Below are 11,119 nucleotides of genomic sequence, written 5' to 3' on the forward strand. Positions count from 1 at the left end.
TTCCCCAATCTGCCTTCTCCTAATTCCGGGGAAAGGCCATGTGTCAGAATGATGGTGATGCAGACATGTCCAAGGTGTCGACCGCGATTGACCAGTCGATCCTGGGATGAATTCTGGTCGATCGCCATGCCCCCTCCGCTGGAGATGTGCCTGAGCAGCCACAACCTCGTCCTGAACTCCTCTCACGGGAGGGGCCATTTTGACACTTGTGTGCCTCCCTTGCACCCACCCCTGCCATGGCGGGGAGAAGCAGCCAGAGTCGGGAGCAGCAGCCAGCGCCTGCCCACCCACCCCTGCTGCTCACCCTGTACCCACCCCTGCCCCCTCAGGAGAAGCAGCCAGCACCCACCCACGCTGCACCTATCCCTGGGTGGTAGATCACTGCCAGTTTTTATATTGGATCATAGATCACAGCCTACTTCAAGTTGGACATACCTGCTATAAAGCAAGAAAGGGCGGTTTCAAGTGAGGTATGGGTATACTAGATATCTCACTGCAGTGTGCTCTTGATAAAGTCAAATGACGGAAACTTCAGCTGGTTTACAGCGCTGCAGCCAGGCTGTTGACTGAGGCCAATTATAGGAAGCATGTGATTCAGGTTACACCAGCTATGCTGGCTCTGGTCTGAGTCTGGACACAATTATGAGTCCTGGTCCCAAGCTCAAAATGGCCAGCTTCCCCCCCCCCAACTGGATGCGCATTGCCATTTAAATGGTGTGTGTGCACCACGACATGTGATCAATTATGTGGGGTGGGGCTTACCTGTCCGTCCGTCCCCCGCACCAGTATTTTATTTAAGTTGGCACCCTTGCTGGTTGCCATAAAAAAATAATGTGCACTTACCCAGTTTTTAGACAGTGTTATTGTGAAACATATTGCAATATTGCTTACTGCAATATTGCTTTACGTTAACTTGTTTCAACACTTGATTTTATCAGTAACACAATGTATATTTTACATAAATCATTTAGAGGTCCTGATGATTAAAGCTGTGTGTGTGTTTTATATTAGCAATCTTGTCCATTTTTATGGAAAGCTGGGTGCAGCTATAAGGAAAAATAATAAGTATTAAACAAAAGCTTCCCCTGCTTGTATCCACTGCTGCCACCTGCACCCTAAAAAAAAACAAAAAAAACACCACCTTAGGGGGAAATTCATTGTTGCACTAAGACAATTAATTGTTCCATCAGTGCAATCATTTCTGTTTGCTAGACAGAAAGATCACCCCTCTACTGCCCTGTTTTTGGGGTTCTCCCAAGTGGATTTTGGGGAGGCTGCAGTGCAGGGTTAGTACAGGAGGAGGAGAGGGGGGGAAGTCCTGTTTCATTAGTAGGGCTCAAGCTGATTTCCGCTAGTGCAACAACTCCATTAAATCTAGCCCATTGCTTTTTTGGGGGGAAAAGCTGCTGTGAAAAAGTTGTTGAGGGTGCAAAACAAATTGGGGTAGTGCTGGTGCAGGAGGGAGGGACTCAGCCCTCCTTTCCCGCATTCCCTTGCTGCCCTTTAAGTTGCCCAATGCCCGATTTCATATTAAATGTGCCACAATCCAATTTTGACACACACAGACAGGTCTGCCACCGTCACGTCTCATCTGGCCCCTTTCCAGATCAGATGTGGCATTTGTTTGGAAATGTAGGGCAGGTTAGCGCTGGAAATGAGTTAATAAATGTTAACGGGGTTATTTTTTAATCCCCTTGTCCAGAGAGACTCCACACCTTTTTAGCAACATCGCAGAGGCCTGCACAAAATCAGTCAGGCGAGGAAGACTCCTGGATTAGTAGCGGCATACATAAGAAAACTTTAATGGCAGCTGCTGAAAGAAAAGTCATTAGATTTAAAAATAGTAAGGCAATATAGTTATGCAACAACTACAGAATAAATGTGCTTGTTCCTTTGGAAATGAGTTGCCTTTTACCATTTTAGAGCAATCTAAATTCGCTTGGCAAGGGTTGTCCATCAAAATTAGCTACGATGTTTGTCTATGTCACCCTTTATTTGCTCTGCGTTTTTGTGGGGAAATTGCCCAGACCTGTCCCTTACCTAATAACTCACAGGCCATGTCACCAGTGACTGCAAGTGTCATTCAAGCAGTCCTAAGTGGGGCTGGCCCAAACCTAAATCTTTTTACTCTCATCAATACTAAAATGATAAAAGGGAGCAAATGAACCTGTGTGTAAATCCTGTTCGCAGCGAAGTCAAATCTTCCACTTAAGGAAAATTTTCTGCATTTTACTAAGCTCTTTGGAGAGTCACCATTTGTTTCTGGTGAATCACTGCTGAATATACCCAACTGAGTCACATCTTTTGGAGTCACAGAATAATAACCATAAATAGATTATTCCAGCTCTCGCTGTTTACTTTTTATTGCTAGTTTCAAACCCAATGGAGGCTTGGATCCTGGCCTTTTCTTTCCATGAACGCAAGAAGTTAACATTCATGGAATATGAATTTCCTACCTCCTGCTTCTCTGCAGTCTCTGAAAATCTGCTCCTGGCTTGGGCGGGGCAGTCAATGGAAGTGGTGCTGTGGGGGGCTGCAAATGAAGAGAGGAATTGGCAAAAGTCACCCCAAAGTGCCAAAACTAATACAATTAAGTATGCAATCAATTCCAATGCATTTCCCTGCAATGAAAATGTCAAAAATGATACAGAAAGTGATGTAACTACATAATATTACAAACCATCCTGTGCTGTTCGGATGAAGGATGGTATATAAATTGGATAAATTGTAAAATAATAATATGTGTGTACTAAAAAGATGAAGCAAATTTCTATTCATATTTGCTTGGGTGATTTCTGTTCCTGACCTCCGACAAACATGTAAATTGCGGCAAATTCTGCTCCGGTTTCCAACATTCCTTGTAGTGGCACAGGAAGGCCCTGCTGTTTCTGAATTGGAAGACGCTAATATTTAAACAACACACAGGATAAAATATAAAGAGCACTTGCTATTCCCTCATCTCTTGGCAAAGCACTGGCACGGCTAAAGCAAGGGTGAGTGCCTGGAGGCGGTTGGAGGATGGATGGCGGCTAACGGATTGAGGTTGAATCCTGACAAGACAGAAGTACTGTTTTTGGGGGATAGGGGGCGGGTGGGTGTGGGGGACTCCCTGGTCCTGAATGGGGTAACTGTGCCCCTGAAGGACCAGGTGCGCAGCCTGGGAGTCATTTTGGACTCACAGCTGTCCATGGAGGCACAGGTTAATTCTGTGTCCAGGGCGGCTGTCTACCAGCTCCATCTGGTACCAGCTCCTACCTGCCCGCAGACTGTCTCGCCAGAGTGGTACATGCTCTGGTTATCTCCCGCTTGGACTACTGCAATGCGCTCTACCTTTGAAGGTGACCCGGAAACTGCAATTAATCCAGAATGCGGCAGCTAGACTGGTGACTGGGAGTGGCCGCTGGGACCACATAACACCGGTCCTGAGAGATCTATTATTATTATTATTATTATAAGGGCACCTGCTCTGCCGATCTCAAAGGCAAGGAGAAGCTTTGCAGCCTTGTCTGGTGCAGAGCCGCAAGTTCACACCATCTCAGCATAGAGGCTCATAGGATCAGGCTCATCTGCAAAATGCTCTAAAGAATCAGTCCAATTCAGAGTCAATGTGATGGTGTCAACTGCTGGGGCAGAATAATAATGGTGAGCACATAGTGGAGAGGGGAAATAGCTGTCCTGCTTGAGCATGACAGGCACCCAGTAAAAATTTGTCAGCGACTGAGATTTGTCAGCGACTGAGCCTAATGTATGTCGGTATTTGGTGGCCTGTAAATCCAAGAGGTTTTCTACTGCAGCTGAAGGGAGTTGGTGTCTCTTTAAGAACTGGTGGTATTGGTGTGCGATGGTGACTTTGTTGTGCAGTGCTGATGCACTCCGAAAAGGACAGTGCCCATCTCCATTCCAACGCCTCCTGCCTGCTGATTTTTAAAGCTGTGTTGTTTTGTGCTGAACAATGGAGCATTCAATAGAGCAGGATGCTTGCAAGAACAGAAGTGGCAACCAGCAGGGAAAGGACAGCACTGACAGGACACCCTGGTCACGTAAGAACAACAAAAGGTGACGCAGCTCTCTGGGCTGTTTTGCAGAAAGTGGCCCACCTGGGCGGGGAAATACTCATTTACTTGAGTATTTACTTGTGGTTTGGAGAACAGAAATATCTTAAGTTGGAGGTGGAGGGTTGAGTGGAGATTTTTTTTTTTTTTTGTACCTCTGGCAATATAATTTGAGTCAATGCAAATATTAACCACCTCCTGATTCTTAGGAGAGTTGTTTGGAAAATTCACCACATGTAGTCAGTTCTTCACCTGTTCGTGATGATAATGGTGGCCATGAGCAGCTTCGCCCTCCTCTGTTTGAAGGTGGGCCACCGCCAGCACCCTTCATTGGCAGATGGCAGCCCCGTCAGCAGGCGGAGTGTGTCGCCTACAGGCCTCACCTGCTCATGCTCTCTTCTGCCGGGACTTCAGCACCACCTCTCTGGATTGCCTGGGAGTAGTAGGCGGGGGCACGCTGGCAGAACAGGAAGCGGGCAGCAGAAGAAGCGCCATGCGTTTTAATGTAGGCTTACACAAAATGCAAATCCTCGTTCTTCATCCGATAGGTGCAAACGTTTGCTGAGGTCCCGGGAAATTTCTGGCTCCCCTCCTTTGGCTCCCGGGCCCCCTTTGCAACAATGAGCAGGGATATAATGTACTTCCTGCACCTTCCTCTCCTGGGCCCTGCGAGGCTGCCATGACTGTGCCTGAAGCCATAGAGACATAGAGCCTGGTATTCAGTCTTCTTCGAGCATGCCTGAAGCTGGACCCCTTCTCCCACCTCCTGAGGACTTTGGCCCAAAAGGGAAATTTTCCACTTGGTGATAATTGTTCAACACTTCCAAGTCAAGGGAGGTCCTTTTAAGAAGGGGGCCACAGTATTTGTCTATGTGTACTGACTGTTAGGGGCTCTCTGACAGTGTGGTGCAGTGATATATATATTTGGTAGTGGAATGGTTAGGGCCAGAGGTGTCAGCTTGAAAGGGCAACTGGGTGCTGGCGCTGGCGCTGCACGCATGAGCATTGTACCTCCTTCTCTATGTTGGGCAGAGGTTTCCTGGGCTTTGGGAAGCAGGCACCAGACTTTTTAACATTTTAATACTCCAATTTAGCAGGAACATTTAGGGACCTAGTCCCCCTAGTCCACTGACTACATGCCACTGTTCTCTGCATTTTCAGGCAGGAGACATTCCCATCCTTGTTTGGAGATGCTTGGGGTTGAACCTGAGACCTTCTGCATGCAAAGCAGGGGTTCTACCTCTGAGCTGTGGCAAAAGTTCCTTGGCTTGTTGTTTTATTTCTTGATGAATTTCTAAGCTTCTTGCCTCAACAGATACTCAAGGCTGAGGGCCATATCCTCAGCATTTCATGAAACTGGACCACCATTCCATCACATTCTGAAAAGCAGGCTTAGCCCCTGTTCCAACAGAGTCTCAAAGGGCAGGCCATTATTGTCTGGTAATTTACTCCTGTGTTAAACAGCAAAGCACACTGGCACCTTGAGCTAAGGTCAAAACTTACTGTCCAACTGGGTGGCCTGACCTGGCCCACAATAGAGAGGGATCCTGCAAGGGGGTAGTGGAGTGGGGCAAATGTGGATTGCACCCCTCTTACAGCTCCTTGCAAGAAGCAAGCTCTTTCTCCATGCAAAACCCCACCCCCATCTAATGACAGGAATTTTGCTTGTGGCAGGATCGTGCTGCTCAAAATGAGAAATCCTGTCCTGCTCTGGAGCAGGCTGTCTGATGAGATATTCTTTTCCCTCTCCCAGCCTCTGAGCGGTTGAATACTACTGACAAGGCATTTACCATTGTTACGTTCACATTCGGAAGCTGTAGACTGGCTGACTCACGGCAATGTGCCGCAGAAGGCCCTGTTCCGACCTCCTGCTGGACGTTTGGGGGTGGGGAGATGGATCAGAGCTGTTTTATTTCTTACAAAGACAAATAAAGCCCTGTAGCATCATGGACAGTTTTGAAGACAGTTTGCAGAGAGGGCTAGTGAGGGAGGATTTCTGCATAGCCAATTAAAAGGTAGCTCGGAGAACCTAAGCTGCTGGCCGATGGCCAGTCTGCCTATATTTAACTTGCACTGAGATTTCCTAGCAAATAGACATCAATTGCCTAATAGCCAGGCTGTGGGTAATTACTTTTTGTTCTATCATGTAAACCCCAAGTGCTGGCAGGAAATGCATTCACAAAGTTGCTCCAAAGCCACTAATGAAGGGAAGGCGCATAACTGCACCTCTTTCATGTGGTTGTTCCCATGTGCAATCATCACAGGTTCGGAAGCATTCTCAGATGATGCCGATTAGCAGGCAAAGTGGCAGGAAAGAGGAACAAAAAAGTCTTTTGTTTAAGGCTGCTGTTCTCAAACCCTATGTCAGAAAACTTTAGAGTAGCAAACAAGGGCGGGTGATAGAGATCATATATCCTTTGCGATGGACAATTACTACATTTTTGTAAGATACACACACCTAGTAACTGATCCCATGCTATGTGACAAGGCAACAACATCCAGATATTGGAACTGTGGGAATTTTAATGCAGCCAGGTAGAAGGACTACAGCAGCATACAAGCAGGAAGGAAGGAAAGGCACCAATGCAATAAGCACAGATAGAAGAGATTTCAGTAGCACACCGAAAATAATTTGTTGGTCCAGTGCATTTCAAGTCTTGCAACTCCTCTTCAAGGGCAACTGATTTAATCCTTTCAAAGGATAATTAAAGAGTGTTGGATACTATCTCAGAGTGACAGTTATCCTTCAGATGAATTAAAAACCAGTTGCCCTTGAAGAGCCACAAAGTCTATAATTTATTTGGCTAATAAATCATTTTCATGGTACCTTTGAGGTCTCCTGATTTTTTCAGTAATGCACACCCACACCCCATACTGAATTGCTGTCTGATGTGTACTTATCTCATGGAGACACTGGGATGCCACTATATATAATTATAGTATTTTACCATGGTGGTTAATCCGGACCTGGCTACTGCAGGATATTTAGGATGATATTGGAGAGGGGGACTGAAGGAACTAACAGAGCAATATGTCATGGCTTAGGGTGACAATAATATTGCCAGGTTTAATCATGGTGCATGTAAAGTACGGTAATGAACAGTTGCAGCTTCAAAACATTCCATACAGTGGCTGTAATAGTGAGAAGTAGTAAACTGTGACCTCTGCCCTTATGGTTAAGTAATGTGTTAAAGCACAGTATTACACGTACACATAGGCTGGGTATAGATTACCATTTATTCAGGCTCCAGGGTGCTCCCACCCCTGCTGTCCAAAGCCATGTATGCAAGATGTTAGCTGCAATCCAAAGAAATACTGCGTCTTGATGCATTTCCCCCTCAAACCAGCATCTATCTGATTTGAAAACGTAAGCCACATTTGCTTTGCGTGTTGCATGTACATTTGAGACAGTTGTTGTGCATTCATTTGCTGCGTGAAAGCACCACAGGGCATAGATGGTTCCGTGTGAATCTAAAGGATATCCTTTATTTCTCTCTTTTTTCTGCCAGATGTCACTCTGCCAACCTGAACGGCCTCTACTACAATGGACCCTACTCGGCAGCGACAGACAATGGTATTGTGTGGTACACGTGGCACGGTTGGTGGTATTCTTTGAAATCAGTTGTCATGAAAGTCCGGCCGTCAGACTTCAGCCCTAATGAGGTTTAAGTTTAATGATGTCGGCGCTCATCCTTTTTGTGCAAGCCTGTCTGGATCGTATGGGGACTCTGGCTTTCTTCATTCATCTCTGTGCAAATCGTGGAAAACTCTACCATGGACAGTAGCTGAATTTCCAGCCTAGAGCAAAGTGTTTCTGGGCTTAGCTGTACCTAGCCCTTTGTCAAGGCAAATAGGTTTCACACAAGGCAAATCATAACCCTGCCCAGCATTTACAGTGTGGCTATATGAACTATTTAAATACCACTGGGCTTCATGATAAAGGCCACAATTATGTATTTTATTCCAACAGATAAACTGGACAGTTTACATGGTAACTTCATTGTCTGATTTGTCTTTTTTCTTTATGGTATCATACAATTCTCTGTCGATTTTGTTCAACAGGCTAACATACTATCCCAAGTGACGATGCTACCTTAATTCTTCTAATATATATATTTTTAGAGTCTTACAGTCTGGATATACCTATTAAAAAACCACATCTTTCAGATGCTTTAAACTAGTGACCTATATATTGCAGCTTCATCGCGCAGTGTCTGCAATTTTCTGTAACCCTATATTCAGCTTGTCATGTTACATTTATGTATGGTTTAAGACTGGGGGAGGTGAATTTCATAAGGGACACAGGCTGCATAGATACCATACATTTAAAGCACATTACCCCCCCCCCCCAACACACAAAAAGAATTGGGGAGGGGGGAATTGGGAATTATAGGGACAGAGCTACGTAAACTGTATAGAAACTTATTCATGTATGCGACTACAGTGGCAAGAATGTTACTTACCCAAAAATGGAATGAAGAAGAAGTCCCAGCAAAGGAAGAATGGATACAAAAACTTATGGAATATGGAGAAATGGCAAAACTTACTGGAAGAATAAGAAACCAAGATAACAATCTTTTCATGAAAGAATGGAAATGGTTTATTGAATATTTACAGATAAATTGTAAACAGATAAAAAACATTGGCAGGATTATTGTAATAACCTGCAGCTTCATAAAAGTATATATTTAAAGAAGATGAATAAATGAGCAAATTAAGTTAATTTGGATATGCAGAAGATATTAAAAATAAATTTAAGGAACTGCAGAAAGAGGGGGAAGTAAGTCAAGTTTTGAAATGTCAAAATGATTGTAAAATCAGTGAAATGTATAAACCTGAAAAAGTATATATAAATAAAAAAGAATTCAGGGAAATGTAGTTTATACCCCAGAGCGATAATTTCCAACTACATTTCCAACATTTCTTTGAAGTGTGCTTTAAATGTATGGGGTGTCTGCCAGAACAGAACAGAATTATTTGCTAGTTCTCATGACATGGTTGGGGACAAAGTTATACTCCCTTCAACCCTTATAGCTGCTCCATTTTTGAGAAACCAAACTGCTGCAAAGATATTGATGGCAAACTTTAGAAAGTGCAGGGCACTCAGAATGGGGTTGTTTGTATGGTTCTAATACTGGGATTTCCCAATGGGGATTTCTTTTGTCAGCTGATTGGCGCTGTCCGTGAGCCCCATTTGCAACGGAGAACTGGGAGCTTACCTTAAACTCCTAATTGTGCCTTTGTAAGCATGGCCTTCCCTGTCCAACACCTAGTGTAACATACGATGTCTGGTGGTGGATGTGGTTTGTGGGAAATGGCTGTCCTCCTATTGCAGTAAATGTGTTGCCCACGGCTGGCCCTAGCATTGAGGTGACTGAGGGGTTGCTGAGAGGTGGTGGCGGCAGCAGCAACCTCCTGGCTGTTCCTCCTAAGCCCCTAGCAATGCCAGTCTATTGAGGACAGAGCTGTACCTATTCCACGACCTGTAATGCTCACCTCTGAACTAGCCTGGTGCTTCACATGCAGCAGATAATGCTATCATGTCATAAGTGCGTAAGTCAGATTCAGCTGCCAGCTGAGTTGGAAGGAGGAGAGGCACCGACTTGTTCATGGCCCCAGGCAGCAAAATGTATTGGGCCAGCCCCAGTTTATCTTATTAACACGCTCACTGTTAATTGCTGTCAGATTTACTTTGCACACAGCCGAAGATGGATTTCATTCATTTATTTTATCTCTTTGTTTTTAATGCAGTAAAAGCACCACAGGAAACAATGGGCCTTTTATAGTGCGGCGTTGTACATGAAATGGGAAGCATAGAGAGGGTGTAAATGTGAGCAAAAAAACCCAAACTTTGAAAATAATGTCATGTGCTCCTTATCATTTTTTGCTGCATGGCTCACTGTTTGGTTTAAATGGTATCACCTCTCAACACTTCCTATACTTTTGTTTACACTGTGATATTGAAATCCGGTTCCTGTGGAGCATTTGCTAAAGCCAGGGATGGGGAACTTCAAGACCTGGGACAAAAGGTGCCCCTCCAAGCCACTTTCTCTGGCTCTTGTTTGGCTGGAATGATCCCTGGACACCCCAATAATGACTTGCTTGCCCAGATGGAGGATTGAGAAGCGTGTAGAAAAAAGTAAAATTTGCATTTGTTGCTCTGCATAGTTTTCCTCTAGCTTAGGTCCAACACATGACCTGAGGGCTGCATGCAGCCCTTTAAGCCCTTTAGGCCTTTTTTGGAGACCCTCAGCAACATTACACACCCACACCCTCCCCTGCAGCCCTTGCACAGCCTTCCCAAATCTGGGTAAGGAGGCTCTGGATCAGGCACCCCCAACCTGCAGCCTTCCAGATGTTTTGACCTACAACTCCCATGATCCCTAGCTAACAGGACCAGTGGTCAGGGATGATGGGAATTGTAGTCCAAAACATCTGGAGGGCCAAGGGTTGGGGATGCCAACTCTGGATGTTGGGAAGGAGGCATGAGTCTTCCTTCCCAAAGTCTAGTTAGCACTTTCCCAGCTTTCGGAAGGAGATGGGAGGGCTCTGGGGCCCTGCCAGAGCCTTGCACCTCCTTCCAAAAGTCCGGCACCTCGCTTAGCCAACTTTGGGAAGGCAGCACAAAGACAGCAGGTGGGTGTATCAAATTTTGGCCTGGCCCCTCGCTCCCCCAAGTGACAAGGCTGCTCTGAACTTCTGGAACGAGGGTGGGAGCTACAGATGCAATGTATTGATGCACTTGAATCCCCACTTTACAAGCAAACATGCTTATAAAGGATGGAAGCCTACCCTTTGACACTCCTAACTGAGAATGTGAGAGTAGCTGAAGCATATTAAATGATAACTTCTCCACATTTAGTGGTTGTATTCCTCTTTTGGGGGGGCGGGGGTGCAGCAGCTTCACAATCAGACCAAATTCAGAGCTGTCTAATTCAGATCTGAATGTGTTATATCCACCAAGCTCAAGTATATACCACTCTTCATACATGAGTGCAGGAAGAGAATGTTTTGGTGTTGCTTCCTGGTTTCTTTCCCATTCCTTCTGCAGGGTAAGGTGCTATTTA

General features: G+C 45.2%; 1 protein-coding gene across 1 annotated transcript in view; it reads left to right on the forward strand.

Moving 5' to 3' along the window:
- Positions 1 to 8,047, forward strand: part of FGL1 (fibrinogen like 1) — a 28,158-nt gene extending 20,111 nt beyond the window's left edge. The window contains exon 8 of the mRNA XM_033160505.1: positions 7,562 to 8,047. Coding sequence (XP_033016396.1) covers positions 7,562 to 7,721 — 160 coding nt within the window. The 3' untranslated portion in view covers positions 7,722 to 8,047. The remainder of the gene's footprint in view (positions 1 to 7,561) is intronic.
- Positions 8,048 to 11,119: the final 3,072 nt, after the last annotated feature.

The sequence above is a fragment of the Lacerta agilis genome, chromosome 9 (genome assembly GCF_009819535.1).
Source record: "Lacerta agilis isolate rLacAgi1 chromosome 9, rLacAgi1.pri, whole genome shotgun sequence".
NCBI lineage: Eukaryota > Metazoa > Chordata > Lepidosauria > Squamata > Lacertidae > Lacerta > Lacerta agilis.